Raw genomic sequence first — 27,293 nt, 5'->3', positions numbered from 1 at the left:
CCAGGATAATAGCTTGATTTCGTCTCTCACTCGTATTGCCCATGTCTTCGGGTAATATCTGCTGCTGAGGGAGTACCCAGCCACCTCCCGGGAACATCCACCATCCCCGAGCGAACCGCGTGCAGTCCGTCACGTTCTCAACACCATGTTTATGATCACTGTAGTTCGTATGCTTAGACTCATATGCAATGCTGTGACAAACAAAAACTAACACTATAAAATCAAAACCCCCAACACCCCCCACCCCGTTGCCCTCCCTGCTCCCCCACTCCCCCACTCCCCCGCTCTCCGGGCCCAAAACTGCCCATAACCCCAGTAGTGCAGAGTGCTTTTCGCCCTAACCAAGAAAATTAACTAGTACTTAGAGGGGGAAGGGGTTGCAGACTCCCGCCCATCGGACCCCACACCGCCGCTATGTGTTCCCCAATAACTATATATGGGCATGCATCAAACACAAGTACGATCAATTAGTACAGAAAATGTTCGGTGTGTTGTCTCGATTCCTCCGGCGTCACTAGATACCTAGATTTATCCTGGCCAACAATTTCCAGCTTGGCAAGGTGCTTAACGGGCTTCTGTTGCATCTTTAAGTATGGCGGCTGCGCTTTTTTGTTCTGCACTGTGTAGCTTACCCACCTCCCAGTTTTTTCAAGACTTGAAATATACTGTGACTCTCTGCAGGCACCCGTTTTATGAGCGCTGCGATTTATGTTCTACAAATGATTGTATTTATTTAAAGTTTTCATCTGCATGCCTCCAACCTCACCCCCCACCACTGGGGCCCCATGTAATACATGGGATAACACGTTTCTCTTGCTTATGGAACCTTCCCTTTTGTGTCTTCTCGCCTGCTTTCTTTTTTGCTTTGCGCTCCTACCACGACACAGCGAGAGCCTGGAGCAGTCTCGCCCTGCATACAACACTGCTACCCAGCTAAATAAAAAAATGCTCAGCCGTTAGCACTCTCTTGCCGCTCCTTCCTTTTCATGCTCCTGCCATTTATAAAAAGTGTAAACACATTAGGTTCCCATGTTGTTCCTGCTTGCATTTTACATGCTGTATCTTTAAGTATGCGAAAAGAACAAGTGATGGACAGAATGCTAAACAATGTCAGACATTCATCCACATACAGAGATCTAGGCCTAAATTCTTCGTTTTTTTGCTCGCCATGCCATTCCAAACCTAGCCGTAGGCAAATCAGTCTTGACCCTGTTCCCCATAGGAACAGTCCAGCCCAAACTACCAGGCCAGGTGCTCCCTGTACTGGAAAAAAGCATCCTGGGACCGGTTTCACCCTCATCAGCCAGGCTAGCTTGACTCCAGTGGCATGAAGAGCACGGAACCCACGACTGGGCATGGTCGTCCCACTCGGGGTGAGAAATGCAAAAAGACCTGGTTAGCAGTTAGGGCTGGACTGTTCCCATGAGGAACAGGGTCAAGACTGATTTGTATATGGCTGGGTCTCTGAACTGGGGAGGCGAAGCGAGCTAAAGAAGGATGACGTGTTTAACCCAGATCTGTGACTGGTGGTGAGTGTCTGAAAAGTTTCAGCGCTCCGTCTATCCTCTCCTTTTGTTTGGTATCTGTAAGTATAGCGGCTGCGCCTTTTGGTTTGCACTATGTAACAAAGAGATGCCAGTACTGTCTCTATTTTTCAACTAAGGATCCTGAAGATCATACGAATTATACACTATGGTACTTTGACATATTTATGTCTGAGTGAATCTTTTATTTTATTTTTTGATTTTTCCCAAAAAAGACATTTGGTTATTATTTCACCAATCCAATGTACAACACAAGACCTCATAAACCCAATATATCATTTTACACAATATTTACAAACAAGCCTTTTTACAATTACAAAAATATAAATATCCTATGTTTGAACATCAATCGTACTCTCATACACGCACAATCATTCAATACACATACACACTGGAATTGAAATATTCACAGTAAGCCATACAAAATACATTCCTATCAATAAAGTTTTGTTGAAAAAGCTTTTGTGTATTACTCCTTTTAATTGAATGGCATAATTTGCACGGCACACCCAGCTCCATTTTTTTAAAAGACTTTAAATATACTTTTAACTCCCTGTGTTGTGCCCTTTTCACGAACACTGCCTCACATTTCATGTCATTCTGTTTTTGACATTGTGCTCCTTACGCTTCCCCACCCTTCACTGTTGTTTGCTTTTTATAGTGGATTTGAAGATGTTGCCCCGCTCACTTTGCCATCAATTCTCAGCTCCTCTCTTACCTACCGCTCGTACTGTTTGACACTCTTCTACCTCCTCCCTCCAAAGTCCCTTGTCACCTCTGCCTACATATCCAGAGCCAGGAATAACACGCGGGCACTGATTAACTCCACTGCACACATGACGTTAACTGCTCCGCATCGCATATACTTCCTTCTTAAAATCCAGAGAAGACAAAAAGGGGTTTGGGGAAAGACCAGGCAAGCCTCCAACTATAAACTATACGTAAATAGTAAGCAGTGTTGCACCATTGCTATTTATTTATTTAGCTGTATTTTTGAAATTATTATAAACAGTAGTGACTTATTACAAAACAAACTAACAAAATAATCAGTTCCAATAACAATTACAAATGCATGCTCACATCAAATCTTTCTTGTATTATTTCTATTCAATTTATAGTAACTTATATAGCTAATACAGGCCCCTTTATTTCTCCACAGTCACATCTAGTAACAGGCAAAACTACTACACCCTTTCTTTGTTTCAGGAATTTCTTTTTAAGTACTTATACTACTACTTGGATACTTAAAAAAGTAAAATCTAACAAACATCTTTGCAAAACCAATAGCTCTAAAATTAAATAATGCTAGACCTATTGCATTGCAAATGCTTGTTTTTTAGGGTTATGAATCCTACAGCTACACTATGATCTGGCCCTCTCGGCCATTGCTTGAGTTGCAAGCAGACTAAGGCTTGCGAAACCCAGATTACTGGAAATACCTTCAGTTGGTATACTACCCTCGTAACCGACTGGGTGCACTTACAAAAACGACACCATTTTCTCCTATTTCCAAATATCTAAAAATATGTGGGCTCCTCCGAGCAGTTGTATGGGGCAGTCAGAGTCTCCCAGCTCTAGGTTTTTGGTCTATATGGAGCTCTTATTACGAACCTACACTCGACTCCTATTCAGTGTGCTTCCAGAATATATTGGCAGTGTCTCTTGAATAGGGAATATTCCCCAACAGGTTGGGCTTCTTTGTTACAAGACTATATTAGGGTGGGTAAAGAATCAAAACAGAAATACTTATACTTCAAGATCCTAGTTTAGTTATATTTAGCGCCTTATAAACTGGGGAGGGCTGGCCTTCTCAGCCATGTCACATTGGCCTTCTTAATCACGCCAAATTCTGGAGGTGTGCTTATAAAGCTTGCGATAGATAGGTAATATCCAATGGGACTAGCCACCTGTGCAAATATTGTGGAGAGCAGTATGGTCTAAACTGACCTCCATTAGTGATGTGGTACTATCCATGCATGCCGTGTAGCCATTTTACTTGATATGATGTACAACACAGGTTTGAATATACATAGTTGGAGGTGGCTAGTCACAGTGCTGGAAGTAGCCAAAATCTGTATTCTGTGCTAGTGGTGTAATAGTTTTGTTCCTAGCCAAGACAAATGGCTGAGTGAACGTCAATGTTATGCTCATTGTGAGAGAGTCACATACAGTGTCTATTTTATCTTGTGTGGGGTCGTTCCTCTGATCCTGAGATGCTGGTTAAGTTTTCAGGGACCATTGATTGCGATGATTTGGACCAATCTAATCCTAGATGTAACTGGATGGATCTCGGTGTGATTGATGGGACATAATAGTTACTACAGTAGCCGCTACTAGCTATTACCTGTTGTGCATTTTCAGACCAGTTTGTTGTTGAGGTCAATATAGATTGTGGGAGGAATTCCTTGGAATTCCTTTCCTCTCTCTTTCTATGTTTACTGCATCAGAGATACTGTGACCCCAACCTATATTGTTTGATTTTAACTGTCCTCTGCTGTGGCATGTGGAGGAAAACTCTATATAGTATTTACTTTTTTTCTATCTGAGCACTCTGTGTGGGATCTCTTCCCTTCTGTATTATCCCTTTTCCTCGATGCCCTCTGTCTCTATCTTTTGTCCCTTACAGAGTTGTTTTATATTGATGTTACTGCTTTTCTGGGTGAACCTGGTACGGTCTGAGATTTTACCATTCTTTTTCGTCCTCTCCCAAAAGACTCCATCCAGTCACTAATTATCTTAAAGTTGTACATATGAAATTTGGGACTACAATCTTACCTGAAGGTCTCACCTGGCCAGCTGATCGTATATCTTGTCATCATCTAAACATGAATGTGTAAGACCTACTTTAAGTTCAAACCCACCAAGTCAGAATTTATTCACCAACACCAACAGGAAGTTTTGCAATCTCTCACAGAGATACAACTAGTTTCCTTCATAACCCAACTTGTCAACACCACTCCAGTATTGTATGCTGACGATACTCAGCTTCTGTTTCCCTTCCATACCCTGACACCGGCAATTAAACATGCATTTGCCACCGGTATGAGAGCAGTATCTGATTGGATGGCCTCCAATTGCCTACAATGCAATGTGAGCAAGACGGAGGTCATGCTTTTCGGAGAAGCCCCCCTCTTGTGGTCGCCTGAGTGGTGGCCACTGGATCTAGGATCTGCTCCTTGCCCTAAGCAGATAGTACAAAACCTGGGGGTACGGCTTGACCAGGCGTTACTACTAAAGGAATATGTGAATCTGGTGGCGGGAACCTGTTTCAGGACCATTGGGCTCCTGAGGCGTGTGTTCCCGTTCCTGGATGACTGCTATAGGAAAACGCTGGTTCAGACACTGGTCGTCAGTAGATTGGATAACTGTAATGGACTACTCCTATCTGCTAACGAGGAACAACTGAGCCGTCTGCAGGTGGTCCAGAACACTGGGCCAGAATAATTCTTGATTCTCCCCCCAGGTCTTCCTCACGCCCTCTTCTGCACAAACTCCATTGGCTGCCTATCCGCCAGCGAATTGAGTTTAAAGTGTGTTGTGTAATCCACAGATGTCTTCATGGACCCGGCCCTAAATATCTGGCTGAATTATTCCGGCTATATATTCCGACCCGTTCATTGCGCTCTAGGAACCAATTATTGCTGCAGGTCCCTCGTATTAAGAAGGCAAGATAAGGGGGTCGTGCCCTGTCCTATAAGGGCCCCACTCTGTGGAACACTTTGGCCCTCATTTTAAGACAAATTACTAACACTTATGCCTTCAAGAAATCCCTGAAGACTCATCTGTTTCCGGCTGTGTAAGATCTAGAGCTCTCTATGACTGTGATTCCGATCTGGCATCTTGGAAGATCATAAGTGCGGAGATACCCCCCAGGGTCGATTCCTGTGCTATAGAAGAACATTAAATAAATAAAAATAAGGCTCTGGGCTCTGGGTGAAGTAGTGTGTCTCACTGGTTAGAGGCGGCAGACCCGAGAGCAGAGGACGGCCCGGGACCAGGGTTCGATTCCCGGCGCGGCAGGTTTCTGGACCAGGGTCAGCGGACTCGATAATTCTCTCACCTCGGTGCCCACTCTGATCAGCGATCACACTCGGCAACTCTGGGCATTAGCTTGCCTCATCTTCACTAACGGCCCCACCAGACCGCCGGGGATGCCTGGTCTCACCCTGGAGATACCCATTAAGGGACCATCTCTCAGGGAAGCCAGGAAGGGTTTCGCAGCGGTCGAAGCGCCTTGGGACCCTACGGGTAAGTAGTGCGCTATATAAATGCCTATACATTTACATTTACAAAACATGGTTGCACCTATTTCTTCAAGATGCACATTACACAGAAGACTAAGCTGTCCTGGCACCACCTGACCCTCTTATGCAACGTGAAACAGACTTCAGAATTACTAGCCAAGAGCTGGTCCTCTTTTGTTTTTTCCCCTTTTTTCTAGGTAGTTGTAACACTCTCCTTGCCAGCACCCCTGAAGCTCACCAGACTTCCAGAAGAGTATTGAATGTGCAAGAATGACACCGCTGTTTGGCCTGGCAGCTACCGCCACAACTTTGGGATGTAACCTGGACCTTTGGGTCGAAATATCCATAGTGCACCAGCGCGAAGGAAGGATTGGATCAGAGACACAATTCTTGCTGCTGTCTTCTTTTAAAGGCTGTGATTTGCTTTAGTTTTTTGCTGCGCCCTGAGAAAAATGAGGGAGACTGTTAAAATTGCTAGAACCCACTGGAATCCTTCTCAAGAGCCGCAAAGACTAAGCTGCTTGAAGCCCTTCTGTGAGAACTTGCTGCTAACATGGAGCATGCCCAAGAACAAGGCCCTGCTGCCTCTACCTGGCCCACAAAAGGTGCATTGCATGTATGTGCAGTTTGCTTCTCTTCTGCAAGAGAGACTCTCTCTTTGTTTGTTTTGCTGTGGATGCAGACCTAGGCAAGAGCTCAAGAACCCCTGGGGCGAGCGGCTGCCTTTTGGTGAGTTGCCCACGCTGATGTTCCATATCTACAGTCTCACCCCTTTTGTCTCTGGGGAATGTCATTTTCTTGGGCCCTCCAGTGTTTGTGCTGTGCAATTTGATACTGAAGCTTGGATTTTCCCTTCATTGGCTCCCCGTGACCATTTTCCCTCGCTGGCACAGGCGGTGCGATCTTGCATCTTATGGATTGAGCCTTTGGATGTTTCTGAGGCTGTGGTGACTCCTGTTGTCAAAGGCATCGTCCTTTAACTTGGCTTGCCGGGATAGTGTTTCCTTGACTGGCCCTCAATCACATGTTCCTGATGCTTGTCATTGGGACTGCTCAGTTTTTATACAAACTGCTTGTGTTGCAATCAGGTTTTCGCACATCCTGTCCAAGTAAGACTGAACCAGTATATTCTTCCTATCCCCCTCTCAATCTCATTTACCGCTGTGGTTTTCAGATTTTTTTCCCTTAAAGATGTCACATGCAAATATCTGCATTTTTATTTAGTCTTGTATATTTGACATTTGATTGTAATGCTCTGTTTGTGACCATAATTATTTATAGTCTATGTTCACTTGACTTCATTTCATGTGTCTTGATATCGTTGCACTAATGGTATTCGTAATTCTTGAATAAAAAACGTTGTTGGAAAAAAGATTAATATTCTCTCCAAGGGCTGCCATTCCGACATTAAATCACAATCCATTGTGGAAACATCTGCATCTTGATGGTCGGTGATCTGTGACGGCGATGACCTTGGCCTCCTTGTCTTCCAATGGGAAACATTTCCTGATGGAATTGCTTGAATTGATTTCAGCCACTCTAACCACTGCAGTATTTAACACTATCAATCATCCCGTCCTGTTTGACACCCTTGCTCTCCAAATAGGCTTCAGTGCACAATCACTGCTTGTCCAAGTTATACCCCATGAACGGAGTCCAGTTTCTCCACTTGAATTGCTCCAGATTCATTCCCATCGCTGTACCGTGCTCTCTCCCAAGACTCCATCCAATCACTGGTCACCTTAAAATTGTACGTTTGGCACTTGGACATTCTAATTAACTTTTACCCGAAGGTCTCGCCGACGAGCTGTCTTGCCCCCATCCAAGCAAATGTATGTTTTAGGTGGGAGTGTGCACATGAGGGGATGGATACTCTCACCTGGAGGGGTATGTGTATTTCTCCATGATAAACGTTTATTATGCGAGGTAATTGTCCTTGCTGCTAACTCTCTCTTTTATCCCTTTGCATGTGTGTGTTACCAATGTTAGATTTGAGGGTCTCTAGTTGGCACAGGTAGGTACTTGTGACAAATAGGAACCTCTCCTCTAGTAAGGACAAGGGGATTACACTCCTAAAATAACCCCTGCTCACCCTCTAGGCTGCGTGGCCGAGCAGTCCAGGCTTATTTCAGAGGCGTTGTAAGTTAAGCAGTTGTGACCACATGCAGTAACCCAGTGACAACACTACAAATGGACACTACACAGGTTTTATATAAAAAATAAGTAGACTTTATATAGAGTTACCACAAGACCATAAACGACAAAAATACACACTATGATTACTTTAAGGTGGTAGATTTAAGCTTGGTTCAGTTAAGTTCTTAGATGCGCACTCTGCGTCAATGTACCTTAAGTTGCTTTGCGCTTCCACGACCAGCAATGTTGCAGCAATGGGAAATGCGGCAAAGTTCAGATACAAAGAAATAAAGACGTGAAAATCTTCCAGATGCGGCACGCTTCTCGGGGATGCGAGAAGTCCTCAGTTCAATGCGTGGACTGCTGCGGCGACACCCTTACGATGCGACGGCAACAGCTCCAGTGCGACGCTCTTCTCCCACGACGCGTGAAGCTTCCGCTTGATGCAACAACTACAGCGGCGACATCCAAGATGTAACGGCAGCGGCTCTGACGGCGGCGCGCTTCTCGGGGATGCGAGGTGCTCTTGGCCAATGCAGTGCAATGCGACAGTTCCAGCGGTGACACCCTCCTTCGGAGTTGCGACGGCAGGCACAGCGACACGCTCTGACCTCGTTGTGAGATTCTTCTCCTGATGCGGTGCAGTGCGACAACTACAGCGGCGACACCCTCCTCCTTCGGAGTTGCGACAGCAGCAGCAGCGACGGCGACACGCTTCCTCTTGGTTGCGGCACGCTTCTCTCCGATGCGGTGCAGTGCGACAGTCCAGCGGTCACACCCTCTTTCGGAGTTGCGACGGCAGGCACAGCGACGGTGACACTCTTCTTCTCGTTTAGTCGCGCTTCCAGCTCCTTGCGACACGCAGATCCTCAGAAGGCCCAAAACAGCAGCAGGCACTTCCACAAGAACTCTGGGGAGCTGGGGGGTGAAGTCTGTTGTCCCTGAGACTTCAGCAGGAGGCAAGCTCTTTTCCTAGCGTTTGGAGATCCTTCACAAGTTGAAAGCAAAGTACACAAAGTTCCTTTCTCCTTCCTTTGGCAGTAAGGCAACCACTGCAGGCCAATCCCCCAAGCAGCACTTCAGCCTGGGAATACTCTCTCCTCAGTTTCTTCAGGTTCCTCTCCTCAGTAAAGGTTTCTTCTTGTAGTCCAAAGTGATCTAATTTCATGGGATCAGGTCCCAATATTTATAGCCCAAAATCCTTTGTTCTCTGAGGGGAGAGGGGCCTTTGCCTAGTCCAAACCAGTTCTGAAGCACTCTGTTTACCAGACTTCTCCTTTCCTTTCACAGTGCAGGGCAGAAACATCAGACGCCCCACAGGAGGTGGAGCCAGCATTGTGGAAGGCAAGTACAGTACTGGAGCACTTTGTTTACAGTACTCCTTCTCTTCTTTCAGTGTGCAGGGCAGAGACATCAGCCGCTCCCCAGGGGGTGGAGCCAGCATTGTGGAAGGCAGGGACAGCCCTATTCAAGGTTCAGGTGCAACTCCTCCCTCCCATCTAGATGCAGATCTCTCTATTCACTACTGTCTCCTGGAATTCCCCAGCCCTGTCACTCTCAAAACCAGACATAGGAATACACAACCTAGCAGAGGCAGGTGGGAATGGTTAGACAAGCAAATACCTACTTTCTAAAAGTGGTATTTGCAATCACAGAATATTAAAATAAATTTCACTAAAAGATGTATTTTATTATTCTGAGTTCAGGCATACTAAACTCGAATTTCTACCATGTTCTCTGAGACCGTTAGGATTATAAAATGTAATAACTCTAACAGCCCATTCTGGCCTATGGAGAACAGGTAGCATACAATAGGGAAAAATGAAAATGACTGTAATTCACTATTAGGACATGCCAAACACACCAGGGCTTGTCCTACCTTATACTTACAATGCACCCTGCCCTTAGGCCTACCATAGGGGTGACTGATATGAAGAAAAGAGAAGGTTTAGGGACTGGCAAGTGGGTGCACTTGCCCAGTCAGCATGACAGTACCAGACCGCATGCACGCTCTGCAATGGCAGACCTTAGACACATTTTACAAGGCTGCTTCTGTGGGTGGCACAACCAGTGCTTCAGGGCCCACCAGGAGCATTTGGATTTACACGCCCTGGGCACTCTGTGCACTAGACTAGGGTCTGACAAGTAAAGCAAATAGACAAACATGGAACCACTGATTAGTACATCAATTTACAATACGGAGCACTTGCACTGTGGCACTGGATAGCAGTGGCACAGTGCCCAAAGCATACAACGCCAGCAAAAATACATGAGGCAACAGCAAAAATGGAAGGGAGACCCATGCCAATGGTGCCAGGTCTAACAGTTACCCTTTCGTATCTGCTCAAATCGTTGTAGTCTAGGTCAATATCGGCCTGTTTGCTTCACCAGTTTTAGAAAGATCCAACATGTCCACCAGTAGCCTGTACTGATTGATGCTTGAACAAGGAAAAGTCAGAGTGCATGGACAGGTACTCTTGAATAGGGCAGAGTGATGTACTGTGTGCAAGAAGATCTGCAGTGCCAGCCACAGCCTCGAACCAATTGAGGCATCACAAGAGAAATCCCGCACACCTGTGTAAATATTCTGGGGTGCCTTGTCTCCATTGAACCAGATGTACGCAATGGAAAATGTACTTGGTTTTGGTTGGCTCCAACAGATTAATAAGTGTAGCTCAAGATCTTCCTGGCTGGTTGGCCTGCGGCAACTGCTTCAGCTTTGAAATATAAACTAACCCTCTGGGTCAGAATATAAATTCCTTGACTCTTGTGAAGCTTTGTGCACCGACGCAGAGAAAGGATTGGATCAGAGATAGAATTCTTGTTGCTGCCTTGTTTTAGATAATGTGATAGTTTCGATTTCTTTCAGTGTCCTGAGGAGAATGAGGTAGACTTATGTAAATTGTTAGAACCTGCCCAAACCCATCCCAGGACCTGCAATGATCAAGCGGCCTCAAGCCCTTCTGTGAGATCCTGATTCTGGTGAGGAGCATTCGCAAGAATGTGGTGCAGCTGCCTCTACCTAGCCCACTTGAGGTACATTGCATGTATGTGCAGTTTGCTTCTCCTCTGCAAGAGAAAATATCCCTTTTGGCTGGTTTGCTGAGGATGCAGACCTAGGCAAGAGCCCGTTGGGCAAATGACTGCCATACAGCGAGTTGACCAAGCTGCTGTTCCTGATCTGTAGTCTCAACCCGTTTGTTTCTGGGCATGCTGTTTTCATAGGGAGCCCTGTGTTCTTGCTGTCAGCTGCCTGCTGTTCAACACATTACTGATGCTCTGATTTTCCTTCATTGACTCATGGTGACCATCTTTCCCTCTCTAGCCCAGCTGGTGTCACTCTGCATCCCCTGGATTGTGCCTGTGGCTGTCTTCCTGAGAATGTGGGGACTCCCACTGTCAACCACATCATTCCTAAACATCTCTTATCAGAACCGTGTTTCCTAGTGTGGCGCACTATCTCATGTACCTGATTCTTGTCATTATTATTATTATTATTATTTAAGTTTATAAAGTGCCTGGTTACACTGTACTAGTGTCTCCCCGCGCTATGGACTGCTGCGTTAAAGCCAATCAACTGCTGATACTACCCTCTCGAACATACCCTAGCAGAGCCTGGCCCTACTCTTTAGGGAACAGAAATGTTTTCAGCTCTTTACGAAACTTGAGCTCTGATTTCTCCAGCCGGAGCTCCAGAGGGAGTTTGTTCCATTTCTGAGCAGCCAAGACACGAAAGGAGTGACCTCCCGTTCTTACTCTCCAGAACCTAGGCGCCAGCACCATCCTTGTCCCGCTAGATCTCAGTTAACAGGTCGGGTGGTATGGCGTAAGCAGATTGTGCAGGTAAGAAGGTCCTTTCCTTTGTAGGATACGGTGGCCAACACAGAGTGCTTTCAATACCACACGTTCCCTAATTGGAAGCCAGTGCAGTGTTCTCAGTGCTCTCTTGGAGGCGGCTCTCTTGGGCAGAACCAAACGGGCGTTTTGCACACGCTGCAACCTCTGTAAGCATCTGGCACTGGCTCCCAAATATAGGACATTGCTGTAGTCCAGCCTAGATGTAATTAGTGCATGGACCATGGTCTTCCTCGCTGTCACTGGCAGATAATCCAATGTCTTCCTAAGGACCCTCATCGTGCCAAAGCATGTGCCTGCCACTCGTTTGGTGTGGTACTCGAATGAGATCTAGTCATCGATCCACACCCCTAGGTTTCTCACTTGATTGTTGGGATTAGGTAAAGGACCCAGTGCTGTAGGCCCCCATGCCGAAGTCCACACTGACGGAGCTCTACCAACAATCAAGACCTCTGTCTTGTTTCCATTCAATTTAAGACCGTTGTTGGCCATCCACGCCGCCAGTTCCTGCAGACATGATCGGAAGTTGTCAGCTGCCTGCTCCTTCGGCTGGGTCAAGGCCACCACTAGTTGCGTGTCATCTGCATATGACAAGACTTCCAGCCCAAATTTTTCTATGATCTCGGCCACTGCAGTTACATATAAATTGAAGAGGGTAGGGCTTAGGCTGCACCCCTGGGGCACCCCCTGCTTCAAGCAAATGGGGTTGAATCGAAAAGGGCCCTGTGCCACCTGAAAACTACGGTCCGACAAAAAGGACTCCAGCCATTTCCATGCCCTCTGCACCACTCCTCCCCTCCTTAAGCAATGTCATAGCGTGCGATGGGCTACCATGTCGAATGCGGCACTGAGATCCAACAGGATCAGTGCCGCCGCGTGGCCTTCATCAGCATGTTTCCGCAAGGTTTCTGTGGCTAACAACAGTGCTGACTCGGTCGAGTGGAGTGCACGGAAACCCGATTGAGTGGGATGGAGCAGTCTGTTGGCCTCAATGTGGGCTGTCAACTGGTTATTGACAGCCTTCTCCGTGATTTTAGCGAAGTATGGCAGGAGTGAGATGGGGCGCAAATTCTCCATTTGCTCCATACGGATATTCGTTTTTTTTTCAGGGGGAGCACCACGGCCTCCTTCCAAGCTTTAGGAACCCTGCCTTTCTCAAAGGAGAGCTCTAGTAAATATCTAATATAAGGCTCCAGATTCTCCACACTCCCTCTCAGTGTTTTAGGTGATGCGCAATTTCTATACAAACTACACCTGTTACCAAGAGGTGTGCGCACATCCTTCCCAAGTAAGTTTGAACTAGCTTATGCTTGTAACCCAGACCCAAACATTTAAGCTGCAGGACTATAACAACCTTACATTAGTTCTCTACGCTTTTCTGGAGTGCACACACAAAGGGCTGAGTTATCTTCTAACGAGGATCAGGTTGTTCCTATTTTGGGTCAAAATTGTTTATTTGGGATGTATCAAGTTTTTGCTGAACGCTTTGACCTTTTACTAAATAATAGTCCTACTTTTATAACAAAGTAATTGAACTGATTGGACAGTCCATTTATTGTGAATTTCTTTTTTTTTTTGAAAACCTTTATTGTGCAATTTCGGCAAACAGTTACGGGCCTACAACCACCTGGCCGGCCTCGGCTACGATATAGAGCACATTAGCAAATTTACTGTAACTCAGTAGCACACCGATAAAAATAGCAAGCATGTCAAGTTACACCATAACCAGAGCGTCCACTGAGTATCAGGAGGAATTAAGGTTCATTTTTAAAATTTTATAGAATGTAAAGGATCAAAAGCTGCACACTCTAACAGGGAGTACCGAGTGGGCAATGCGTACAACAGAGCAGTTGAACAGCAAGCATTTTCAGAATACCGGTGCTAATGACTATCAATGGGTAAGCGTAAACCATGCAAGCAACACACCAGTCATCGCCCATCCCGGTACATGAAACGACCCTGGTACCTCCCACAGGACCGCAAGAAGCGGAGAACAACGAGAGGCATCCAACTAACCCAGCGTATCGATCCAAAGGAAATAAGAGAAAGAAAGAAAAAGGAAAGAAGACACAAGAGAAAAGAAAAGGAAGAAAAAGGGCCCATAGTAACTAAGGGAATACAAAACAAGAACCCCAACCCCCAACCCCCCACCCTGCACCCCTACAGAGGCTACGGCCTACCCCCCCTAGCAGCGTCCCTGTCGCCCTCAAAACGAAAACCCGAAATTTAGAGAGAAAGACGTAGGCAAGAGAAGGCCATAGAGCAAAGAATAGATAAACCCAAGAGCTCCACCCCTCCAACCCCCCACCCTGCACGTCGAAGAGGCTATGGCCCACCCCCCAACTAACGTGCCCGTCGCCCCAAAAGTGTCCCAATGAAAGGGAAGAAACAGGGGAGAGTCACTAATACCAAACCCCTGCCCTCCCCCCACTCACACCAAGTAGCTCAGGTTCGAGCACAAATAGACCAACAAACCAACAAGCAATAGTGGCGTCGTATCACAGATCAGAAGAGCGTCCTCATCACAATAGTTGATCGGGCATCCGTCCAGCAAACCAAGGAAGAAGAGTTCACCCCTGGCCCATTTTGACCCTGCCATCAATACGTGGCCACTGATAGTTAGCAATGCAGTACAACTTCAGACAGTCAGAGTAGCCAGGCAAACAAGGCAGAACCAACTCCGTGGAAGACTCCAGCATCAGGGGCCCGAGAAAACAGCAATTCCAGACATGTAGGCGCAACAGCAAGGTTCCGGGCCAATCTCCCAAATCGCGACACAATAAAAGCAACTTGGGTTGGATTGGCAAAGGAACGGTGGCAAGGAGGCAATCCGCCTGCTTCCCAGTGTCAGGCCCCAATGCCGCACTCACGCGGTCGGTCGACTTTAACTCGTCCCCAACACTAGGCAGGGCCCCCCGCGGAACCATCTGTAGGTACACAGCAGTGTCATCCGGTGCCAGTGGGGAGCCTCTAGCAGCAGCACTCTCTCTCAGACCGTCGAAGCCCTCATCCATCGGTGGGGTAAGAATGGCGTCCAGTTTCCGTCCAAGTTCCCTGACTTCCCTCGCCCAGGCAAGGTGGAGGGAGCCTAGGGCAACAATAAGGCCCCGAACCGTGGGTTCCATCGCGCATGGCCGGCATAGGCTCTCTCGCAATCAGTGTAGTGTCTTCCCCAACCGGCGCCAGCAGCCCACCCAGTTTCACCTGGTCAAGGAGCTAGTAAGAGAGCCACCAAACGGACAGCCTCAACACTAAGCTGTCACGAGCGATCCGCCATTTCGCAGTGGCCGCAAGCAGGTCACTCTGTCTGTGGGCGCCTGATAGAAAGCGCAGGCAGTGATCGCACTGTGCTGCCTGAGGTCACATCACCAGGGACAGACCCGCCAGCCGCATATAAGATTACCGATCTTCATGTCACTGGGGTCCGCGAGAGAAGCACAGGTCTGCCCCAAGTCCACGAGTGCTTGCAGCGTTACACCCGATCTAAAATGGCGACCCCCGCCCGTCCAGCCGGCCCACACAAGCAGCCCAAGAACAAAGGAACAGTCTTACTGGCCGATGGTGCGGAATCTCCAGTGCATGCGGCCGTCTCCTGGGCAGCGCTCGTCAATCACGGCCGTCTGAGCAGTTCCGATGCTGCCTCCTGCAATTCCGAGCTACGGGCGTCCTGGCCTGCAGAGCCGCGTCCTCGAGTGACATCAGCAGCCGGCATCAACCTCCGGCCCCTCGGCCAGCGGGCGGACTCAGTCTCGGTCTGGGCAAAAAGGATCAAGTAGGAGGGTTGCCGGACACGTCCAAACTTCAGAGTTGCAGCCAGCCAATCTCCAATTCTTCCGACGCCGCATCCGGTTGGCCCCGAGCTTGTGCAAGCAGGGGAAGGCAGGATAATAAAAGGATTCATGCCGTGGCGAGCGGAGCTCGCAGACTAAGCGGCCATCTCGCTTCGTGCTCGGCCACGCCCCTATTGTGAATTTCTTATATGTTAACTTGGGGGTCGGGTGCTGCAGTTAGCACCACTAAGTAGCCTCTGGGAATGCTCAAGGAATCAATAGTGGCCAGTCATCTGTTGTGAGTGTGCAACAGGGATAACTTATACAGAAGAGAGACCTGGTTGCAGGGTCTGACGATTGCCGACCAGGGTTACTTTGGGAGAGTGTATGATTGAGGCAAGCATGGGTTTGAGGAGGATAGACCTTTCTGAGTAGCTGTTGAAAGGAATAACTCAATGTGGTATGTGGTTAGGTAAGTGTTGGATCAAGGATCTGGTTTGGTACAAATGGCATGTGATAAATGCTTTTGGGGGTAGAAGGTTGTGTTTGGTGGTGGGGTGCTTAGGGAGTAATCTCTGCTGTAACTTATTCCCTTCTACCCTTGTTCTGAAAGGCTGAAGCTGCAGGCAGGATGAGCTATCCCCCATCCATGCAGACCCAGACCTGCGGTGCTTGGGAGATGAAGGAGCGACTGGGAACCGGGGGTTTCGGAAATGTCATCCGGTGGCAGAAAAAGGTGAGTCCATCACTCATTGTCTGTAAAACTATGTTTGGGTTCAGAGAGGACTTTTATAGAACCTATGGTTATATTACAGATCTTTCCATGGGTTAAGTGTTGTTTAGTTTTATCTTATAGTTCAGAACCATAAATGTCTTATTACTTACCGGTAATCTTCATTACCCCGATTAGGGTCCTCCCCGCCCCAGTCCTTACCACGTGAGGCAGTCCTGCCTCCACCCAGCCAATCAAAACGCCAGAAATCCAAAGGTCGAAGGTGACATAAGCCCCTCCCACCCACCGCCATGCCTGTTATCAACAAGACTCAGACACAAACACAGCGGGAGGGAGGGAGGGAAGAGGACTGGGACGGGGAGGACCCTAATCGGGGTAATGAAGATTACCGGTAAGTAATAAGACATTACCCCCTCATGGGTCCTCCCCGTCCCAGTCCTTACCACGTGAGGAACTCACAAGCAGAAAACCAAGAAGAAAAAATGCAGGACACCAGGGATCCATGCAAAAGTACAAAACTTCAAACAATAAAGCATCGACGAACAGCAGCGTACAAGACGCCAACAGAAATAGTCAGAAGAGGCAAGAAAAACATCAAGCCGAGAAAGTCGCACAAAAGTGTGACGGGACCGCCAAAAGGCCGCCCCACAAAGCACCAGGATAGAGACCCCGCCCCATCAGCACAGGAAGCAGACACAGAACCCACAGGAGACAAACAGGTTAGGAGAAACCCGAGACTGTAGTGAACATCGGAGGCAAAACAGAAGAGCCCCGCGAACACCCAAAGAAGGGGAACAGGAGAAACCCCCACAGCAGGCAAAACAGGAAGCAACACCTCCGGCCGCAAAAGGAAACACGAAGAAACAGGCAGAAAAGCCCGATCTAAGCCGCAAAACAACTCAAACCTGCAGAAACTGCAAAGAAGGAAACAAAACGAGCAAGGCACCCAACCCACCCAACCGACAAGCGGAAGAGAAGGCCAGCAAAAAAAACCACTGCAGTGGACAACCACAACACGTCCACCACTAACAAGGACATGAAAGGGGCAACCGCAGACCATGCAAAACAGCAGGCAAGGCCCAAAGAAGAAATGAGAACAGGAGAGCCCGGACAACGAAGCAAAAGCTCCGAAGAAGCCGACCCACCAAAGGGCAACAACCACCGAGGAAGCCCCAAGGCCCCGACAAGCACAAACCGCCGTCAACGAGCAGACAAAGCGGAAGGGGAAAAATCCCAACAACAAACCCAAGCTGGAGAAACCAGCACAGAAACAGGAACCCCACCATGGATTCCGACCAAGAGATGAGCACCAGGAAACAAAAGAGCCCCAAAGTGCATCACAGCTCCAAAGAGCGGAAGGCCAACGCGACCAACACATGCCACAGGCCACCACAGAAGAACAGCCCAAAGACGCCAAAGACAGCCGCTCAAGAGACAGGCAGTCAGAAGCAAGCGCCAAAGACAGGGCAAAGACAGCTGCGGACCCAGAAGCAGAGCCGGAGGCAAGGGAGGCTGGCCAAATCCGACTCCCAACAGCAACAGCAGGAGCGGAAACCAAAAACAGCAAGGCCAACCCAACAACACCGACACCCCCCAAACCTCCGCAGAGCGCCCGGGAGGAGAAAACGGGAGGGAAGGTATACAGAAAACCCGAAGGCCAAGGAAACGGGAGAGCAACCCCCGAGGACAGACCACCCCGGAACAAAAACCGGGGGAGAAGAGCAACAGGAGGGGAAGCAAAAATGACCAAACCAAGAGACCCAAACCAAAGACAAAAGGACCTGGAACAGAGGAACAGACAGAGGGAATGCTACACGAAGCAGCAAGACAACCCAGCACAGGGCCATTCCAAGCACCAGCGCACAGTCCCAAGCACCCACGCAATGTCCCAACAAAAGGACATGTCCCGTCGAAACAAGCACCAGACAGCACCAAACAGAGGACGGCAGGAAGCGGCCTAAGCCACCAAAAGAAGGCACAACCAGAGTACCATTCCAGTAAAGAAACCAACCGCCGTAACAGGGATGCCTCTCAAGACCCTCTGAAAGACAACAGAGAAGTCGCCGCCCAGACACTAGACAGGGAAGCCCGCAGGAACAGAGACACGTACCGGGACCCCCCAAGAAGGCCCAAACAACAACGAGCCCCCAGAGCGCCAGCCCGAACAACAGACAAACCGGCCACCAAGGACCCCAACGGGGCCCCCAACCCAAGGACAGGCATCCAAGGACAACAAGAGGAGAGAGGAAAGCAGAAATGCACCCCCCACACCAGGTCAGGAGAGCAAAGCCACCAGACCAGGGGAGAGAGGAACCAGAGCCTCGTAACCAGCAAGACAAAGGACCCAACAAGTCATCAGAAGAAACACCAAGGACACGAGGTGCACAAGAGCCCAAGGAACCCCAGCCGAGGAGGCAACCACCAACTGCCGGACACAAAACCAATCCCGAGCCGGGGCAGGAGGGAGACCCAGTAGGACCCGCAGAAGATCCAACAGGACAGAGAACAGATCCAGATAAATGGAACGCCTCACAAAATGCGTGTCATCCTAGCGCAGGGGCCATGTCAACCCCCTCCAGCAACGCTCAACAGAAAGCATACGAGCCGCTGAAGCGAGCACTGAGAAACAGCCCCCAGCAAAGCGTCGAACCGGTCCCGAGGAACTGAAGCCCCCGAACAGGAACCAGACGAGGAACGGCCAGACCCAAAACGACCCCAGAAACTGGAACCAGGCCAGCAAACCCCCACAGCAGGAGCCAGCACCGTGGAAAAAACCAGAGGAGCATGAGAGAGACCGAAAGGAAACACCTGAAAACAGGAAACGGAACTCAACCACCGCAAACCTCTGAGCAGCCGGATAGAGGGGAACGAGAAAAACAGGCGACTCCCACACCTAGGGAAGCCAAAATTACCCACCAAGAAGAGGGGAAAACCGGGCTGCAAGGGGCACAACCGAAAGGGACACAGCCGCACCAACCCAACCAAAGCCCCGGGAGGGAGAACCGAACAGAAAGACCAACGGGAGCCAGGACCTGGAACAGAGAGAAAGAGGACCCCCGGCCCCACTCCATCACCGAAACCAGCACCACAAAGCGTAGCGACAAAAAATTGGCCGACGCCAAAGAAGAATGGCCTAAAAGGGGGACAGCCCGGAATGGAAACCGGCAACCAAGAATGACGACCAACAGGAATCACCATTCTCAAAGCAGACCGGACCAATGACACCAAAGGAGATAGGCGACCCACAAGCAGGTTAACACCAGGAGTGGAACACATAACCTGAAGAGGAAGAGATGCAACCACTAGGCCACGGAGACTCCACCCGGGCACAACATACCCGACTGACATTCAGGGGCAGCAGCAGGCGCCGCAGAGGCAGGGAACCAAACGTAGTGCAAAAAAAGCAGGCATAGGACCAAGGCACTAGGGGAATGGCAAAGCACCAAAACGCAGGCCAGAGAGAAACCTCACAAGCCCCCGCCGCCCCGGTAGCCGAGGACAAGGCCCAACCATCCGGGACCGGAAGGAGGGACCCCTAAGAAAGCACAGACCGAAAAAGAGCAAGCACACACCCCAAAAAGGAGAAGAAGCATACGAACACTTGAGAGCGGAATCCACCAACCGCCCAACCCGGACCTCCAGGGAAGAAGCCTCCGAAGACCGAGGTAGAAGGTGCAAAAAAGAAGAAAAATGGAGGATACCAGGTGACAAAGACCGCTAGGCGAAATCGTGTCCCCAGAAAGAGAGGAACACCCCGCATGGCAATGCCAAGCCACACCGCAGCCAGTACAGCCAACAGGACAGCACGAAATGGCCAGTAAAAAATGGGAATAAACCCCGCCGGAGCAAATGAACCAGGGAGAAAGACCCAGCAACAAAACGCCAGAAATCTCATGGACCATCCCCGAATGTATACCCCAACAGGGAAAAAATATCCACGATCCCACCAACAAGAGATGATGGCATAGCCGCATGCACCAGCAGCGCAAACAGAGCAAAACAGTCCAAGAAAAACCGCAAAAGATGCTACGTGGACAAAGAGAATGCAAATTTCCAAAGCACAGCATGAAAATGAACATCCCAAGTCACATTGACAGCATAGGCAGGACTTGAACCCTCAGCACATGATAGCCTGTGACACCAGAGGCATATGACATACCAATGAGCAACTGCTCCGAGGATGCACCAGAGAGGAAGTCCCCTCAAACATGGCGAGTAAAGGAGTAAACCCCATATATGGAACGCTTCACAAATATGCATGTCATCCTTGTGCAGGGACCATGCTAATCTACTCTGTATCGTTCCAAGCTTAGTATATGTACTGCCGAAGCGAGCACCAGGAAAACACCCAACACACAATGGTGGTGGTATTGAAAGGAAGTGCCCAGCAACCTCCAGGAAACACTGCCCCAAACAGTAATCTCATATGTGAGAACAGAAAATAAACAAAAAAGGGCAGCCCTGCAGTCTCCACCCACAGCCACATATGAAGAACATGGCCGCAGGGGCCGGCCACTGCACTAAAGCACCAGCGCCGGAACGACCTGGGGCCAGAACACCAGGAGGGCTCCCCGCCCCAGCCCAGCACATGAACGGGGAGCATCCTGACCCCAGAACAGGAGCGTGGCCGGCCGGAGGACCGGAGCGGCCGCGCCGGAAAAAACATGAAAAGACCATAAACAGAAGCATTTAAAATGCAAAAGAAACACTCACGGCACCGCCAAAACACCCAGAAGCAAACAGGAACAGAGGCAGGAACCGGGATCACCAGCGTTCCGACAGCCGTCGGAGCAGAAAAAAAACAGGCATGGCGGTGGGTGGGAGGGGCTTATGTCACCTTCGACCTTTGGATTTCTGGCGTTTTGATTGTTGCTGGTTGGAGGCAGGACTGCCTCACGTGGTAAGGACTGGGACGGGGAGGACCCATGAGGGGGTAATGTGGAGAGGTGACTGTGGAAGGCCATTCTTGTATTCTTAATGTAAGGTTTACTGCCTCTATGTTAAAACACTGTACACATATTCTATTGTTAGTCCTGTCCAGTGAAGCGTTTGAAGTACAGATGAAAAAAACATGGGGAAAACAGAGGTTCATTAGCTGCTGCTGGTGTAGCAAAGGACAATTTGACTAGTTATTTTAAGAAATTTCTCTTATGAATCTTTGCTGCCTAGAGAGATTCAGAGATAAACAAAAATTGTTCTTGGATTCTTTATTAAAGGTTGAAGTGCTTTCCTTCCACTGAGACAAAGCAATGCTTGTGAAAACATTTAATTACCATCAGGTTTCTGAGAGTGAACACATCGGGGTCCCTTACACCGTAACTCACTGTAGGTCCCGGATGCTCCCTTACCTATGCCAACACTGATGCAAGTCGTCTTCTTATTGTTGCCCACCTCCAGTTATACCTTCACTTGTGCCAATTTGAACACTGTCCTAAAGCTGGAGATGAGTAAACTCTGACAAGTCTGTGACGCAGTGGTCATTGCCTGTTCTATGGCGTTAGTTCAGAGTATATTGCAAACCTGAGTGGGGTAACCTTCAGCACAAAGTCTGCTTCCTTCCTTCCTTAATACGTTAAAACTAGTCCTCAGCTGATCTTCCCAGATGGGATTATATTTTGTGTACTCAGATGCTTTCACTAAAGTGTAGACACCACAATAATCAGCGGCGGGTCCCTCTAAAGCGGAGGAGCATTGCCCTACTGCTTCAACTACAAGCTCAATACAAAAATTAAAACGATAACGTTGCATTATTATTTTTTTGTATTGAGCTTGCAAGTGAAGTTAAGGTAGGGTGGGCCGAGGGAGGAGGAGTGGTGGTGGCTGCACCTTAAGTGCGCAGGACGGTTTGGTCGGTTGTCTCGGTCCAGCTAAACAGTCATGCCCTCTTTGCATGTTCTCCAAAGGTTGTATTGTAAAGCCTGGGTGGAGAGCATGCACAGCCTCCCAGTCCTTCTCTGAGCGCCGAACCATGGTGCTCAGACCTATCGCAGTGTTGCTGTAAGGCAGGTTCGTGATTGGCTAGGGAATTCTGGGAGGCTGTGTGCTTCCTGCTGCGGAGAAGAGGACAGAGGAGAGGCGGCGGTATTCAGGTGTTCTAATGTATTTTTTATATCCTCTACGCCTTTCCCCTTCCCGCCACCCCTTTTGATAGCAGCCGATACTGACAATATAGCTTCAAAAGAAGCTTGAAATTACGTTTGCAGTCACTACATGCTAGTTTTATCTCTGCAGAGCAAAATGAAAAAGAACGGAATGAAACTGAAGTACTGTAAGTGTTCCTGCGAGGGTGACAGTGAACACAGCCGCACTACCCACTGTTTGACCACCCTTTCAGTTTCCTGGACGGATTAATTTTGCTTCCTGTGAAACAGAAATAGTTGGAGATCACTGAAGGCTCATGAGAGAAGGTCCTAGTCCAGAAATCTATTCAGAAAACATCGGAACACCCAAAACAAATCAAACTGCCAGTCAGATGTTTTGTAGTAACCCAGATGCATAACTGATATCATTGGCTTCTAGGCTGCTGAGCACTCTAGAGCACGTTTTACTTTCACAATAGCCACACTGTGCAGGGCCGGCTTTAGGGCAGTGCTTCTTGTGTGGCCTCACTGGGTGCTGACCTGTGGAGGGGGCCCTGATCTCATGGGGGTGCTGTGTTTAGCAATATCTTATGATTGGAGAGATGAGGGGAACCTTTGCCCGGTGGTAGTGAGAGAATCTGAAGAGGTGGTCATTGAGCATGTAAGGCGACAAAAGTGATTGTCTCACTGGGCACCACCGGCGCTAAAGCCGGCCCTGACACTGTGTGACCAAGTTCATTGGTCACTTAGTAGCAGTGGTGCTATTGTGTGAGTCCTTTTGGATGCTACCCTGTCACCTTGTGCTTAAGTGGAGCTGTGTATTTGGTTCAGGTCCAGAGTCCAAATTTCTTATGGCCTCTGGTAGACTCGACATGTAGTTCTCGTCCAATCAGTATCCCAGCCCCAGCTTTATGTTTATGCTGTGTATTGCATTGGAACAGAACTGAAACTTGAAGCTCAACCAGGGTCAAATTGGGACCACAAATAGGCGCAGGTAGCCCCAAAAAAGTGGCCCATATTTGAGGAGCACCACCTGTCCCAAAACATTGCTTGGTTGTTATTTTCAGGAGGCCAGGAGGTTAATTGTTGGAGAAATGTGTGGTACATTAAGCATTTTAAAGCTGGGGGGGTGAGTAGCATTGCTGAAGGCTGGAAACACTGTAGCTGTAAAAACTGAATACTTATTCCAGTCTCTTCACCTTGTACAAGGTTGCAAGAATTCCGCTCCCAATCAACTAGGCCCTTGACTCGGATTATAATATCAATCGGAGATCTAGTACAAAGCCAAGGGACAAAAGGGTTAGGTCAGGATCCATGGGAAAAGAATCTACAATGACAAAAGAAAGAGAAAAAACGGCTCTGAAATTCCTCATTTTGATGATTCACTACATAGGGGTTTCATAGATTAATACCTGTCATTTCAGCGGCCTTCATCCTGCCCCTTTTTTCATAATACCAGTAATTAATAATAACCTATTATTCACTTGTGTAGTAAAAAATATATGCCTACCTTTGCTGCCCCCTGAGGTAGTGAATCAGGTTTGTGGCTGGCATAGGAGCACAGTGACACCTGTAACAGCCATCATCCAGATTGACCAGGACTAGCAAAAACTAGCAACATCCTAGCCTTGGCCTCTGGATCCTGCCAGGCCTCAAGACCTCCCTATTAGTGACATGCTGTAGTGTCACTAGTAGACATAGTCGAGAGAGAGAGAAAACATTAAGTGAAATTGAGTGATTCCTGTCCGAATAGGGTCAGTGAGAAGGAAGGAGGTAATTCTTGGTTTATGTTGTACCTGGGTAAAATGCAGGCACATAAGCTATAGTTCTTGGCATATGGGACAGCTGTGGCATAATGCTGGTGCTAAACAAACAAGTAGGACAAGTGCACAACCTCCAGTTTTTTAGAAAAAAGGTTTTTTAAAGTTTTAGTGAGTTATTTGAAATAGGTTTAAGGTTGCTCCCTTGGGTACGTTTTCCGTCCAGTGAAACGTAATATTAAATCATAGCTGTGTGTTTCCAAAAGATATTTGGTCACAAAACCCAACAGGGGCACTCCTTGTAAGTGATCACAGTAAAGGCTTCTTGTTTAGACTTATTGAATTTTATTCATTCAAAAGAAAAAAGTTCATTTGCTTCACTTAATTCTTATTTCATTTCAGATATTTCAAGAGCATCATGAAATTATATTGATTTTGAACATATTCCAACCTCCAATGCATTTCGAGCAGATTGTCCGCTCTTCATCAGGGAGTGCATTCTAAAATAGATACAATGCAACCAATGAATTTAAGTTCAACACAAAAGTATACATTTTATAAGTACATAAATGTGATTATCAACACACAATAGTATTCAACACTTATATGATTTCAATATGACTGGTATACTAGATTGACCTTATGACCCAAGTGAAAAATGTGCTATGTAAAAATACTGCAACTCGTCAACTACTCACGTAATCAGATTGTCGAGATTGAGGTAAATCTGAAAAAAGTAATTGAAATCGCGTGTCAGACAATGGGAGGGCTGACATTTAAGAGAAGAGATCGACTCGCGCTTCGAGAAACAACCAAAGCGCTTCAAAAAAGCATTGTGACGTTTTCAGGACTTCTTACCTGAATTTAGATGAAAACGCGCGTTCAGTTAAGCGTCCGGTACACCGTGTTAAGTTTTTTCTGTTGGTTGGTTTAAATTTCAAGGAATTGAGTTCTTTTTTCACCATATTTTCGAATAGGTCAAGAGTCTTGTGGCTCATGGGAGCCATGTATGTACTCCGATTTTTTAAACCTATGAGTTCATCATCTTCCTCTGTTTCACCAGTTGTTTGGGTTTGTATCACATTGTCAAAGAAATTCCTCAAACGAAGTTTTCTCATCAGTTTAAATAGATCTATTTCCAGTTCCAATAGATTACTGTCTGATGTAGGTACATATGAGATACCCTTTTGTAAAATGGCTAATTCATGAGGAGCAGGTTTGTAGTTAGTAGTGCGGGGTCAGGAAATCAAACTAAGAGTATCTGCCACTTGTGAAACCAACAATGTAATTTACCTTTTAAAATGTCCCTGCGGAAAAATCTATGTAGGGAAAACTGAACGCAAAATTCGTTTGCGCATCAATGAACACAAATCCAATATTAGGACAAAGAATGCTAAATCCACTGTGGCTACCCACTTCCTTGAATTCAAACACAACATTGCGCAATTAAGGTTCCTCATACTGGAAATTGTTGAAAAAACGGAGGGAAAAGATAATAACAAAGAACTATTGCGCAGAGAGAATTACTGGATTTATCACTTACAGGCTCTAAAACCGAATGGTTTAAATGAACGGACTGAATTTGTTTGTTATTTATAATATTCTCTGAATACTGTCTATATTGCTCTTTATCTTCTGAATATGTGATGCCCTAATTTGATTTTCACTATATGTTATTGGCAGATTTGTAACTTTACACGCAGAATTGCAACTTTGTACGCTGGTATTTTACCACCTTAAGATGGCCGCCACTCTTTGGCTCTTGATCACGTGACTGTTTACTCCATTCCATCTTACTATGTCTACTATTTACTCTAACACTCGCGTCTAAAATCGGCACCCGATCATTACTAACATCACCGCTCACGGTGTACCGGACGCTTAACCGAACGCGCGTTTTCATCTAAATTCAGGTAAGAAGTCCTGAAAACGTCACAATGCTTTTTTGAAGCGCTTTGGTTGTTTCTCGAAGCGCGAGTCGATCTCTTCTCTTAAATGTCAGCCCTCCCATTGTCTGACACGCGATTTCAATTACTTTTTTCAGATTTACCTCAATCTCGACAATCTGATTACGTGAGTAGTTGACGAGTTGCAGTATTTTTACATAGCACATTTTTCACTTGGGTCATAAGGTCAATCTAGTATACCAGTCATATTGAAATCATATAAGTGTTGAATACTATTGTGTGTTGATAATCACATTTATGTACTTATAAAATGTATACTTTCGTGTTGAACTTAAATTCATTGGTTGCATTGTATCTATTTTAGAATGCACTCCCTGATGAAGAGCGGACAATCTGCTCGAAATGCATTGGAGGTTGGAATATGTTCAAAATCAATATAATTTCATGATGCTCTTGAAATATCTGAAATGAAATAAGAATTAAGTGAAGCAAATAACTTTTTTCTTTTGAATGAATAAAATTCAATAAGTCTAAACAAGAAGCCTTTACTGTGATCACTTACAAGGAGTGCCCCTGTTGGGTTTTGTGACCAAATATCTTTTGGAAACACACAGCTATGATTTAATGTTACGTTTCACTGGACGGAAAACGTACCCAAGGGAGCAACCTTAAACCTATTTCAAATAACTCACTAAAACTTTAAAAAACCTTTTTTCTAAAAAACTGGAGGTTGTGCACTTGTCCTACTTGTTTGTTTATTCTCTTTCCGCCCTCTTTACAAGTAGCACACCATGTCAACATTTGAGGAAATAACAAATACCACTGATCAAAGGGCAGAAACATTCGCCTTTAAAGATGATGCAGCAACCAGAATTTATGCTTCGATTCAAGAGGATACCTCGGGGGCATCCACACACAGAACCAAAGAGCAAAGTATTAAACATCTTCTTTATTTATCCAAACGAGAAGTAAACCAACGGTTACATGCGAGCACACTGATTAAGTACCCTCGGGCCTTAAGGATTCCCCAGGGATTACGTATCGCCTTGAAACCTTCATTGTGTAAAAATGCTAAATCATTTCAAGAGCGTTGGTACGCTATTCTTAATAAGTGTTCTCTGGACCTGATACTGCTAATTGTTGAAGAGTTATCCAACATTTTGGAAGAATTATCAAAGGAAATTCTTGAAGTTAAGGATGAGTTAAGTAAAATGATGACGACAGATGACTGGTCAAAGATATTGGAAGATATCAATAACCAACT

General features: G+C 47.1%; 1 protein-coding gene and 1 non-coding gene across 2 annotated transcripts in view; one reads left to right on the top strand and one right to left on the bottom strand.

The window, feature by feature from the left end:
• Positions 1-27,293, top strand: part of IKBKB (inhibitor of nuclear factor kappa B kinase subunit beta) — a 616,380-nt gene that overhangs the window by 45,262 nt on the left and 543,825 nt on the right. Inside the window, exon 2 of the mRNA XM_086943580.1 lies at positions 16,163-16,285. Within this exon, the coding sequence (XP_086799706.1) occupies positions 16,163-16,285 (123 nt within the window). The remainder of the gene's footprint in view (positions 1-16,162; positions 16,286-27,293) is intronic.
• Positions 20,513-20,619, bottom strand: LOC147683113 (U6 spliceosomal RNA). Its single transcript, XR_015302184.1, has one exon. It is a non-coding gene; the product is annotated as a U6 spliceosomal RNA (small nuclear RNA).

Source organism: Lissotriton vulgaris, chromosome 11 (assembly GCF_964263255.1).
Source record: "Lissotriton vulgaris chromosome 11, aLisVul1.2, whole genome shotgun sequence".
In the NCBI taxonomy this organism is placed as follows: Eukaryota; Metazoa; Chordata; class Amphibia; order Caudata; family Salamandridae; genus Lissotriton; species Lissotriton vulgaris.
This window is presented reverse-complemented; position numbering and strand designations above follow the sequence as displayed.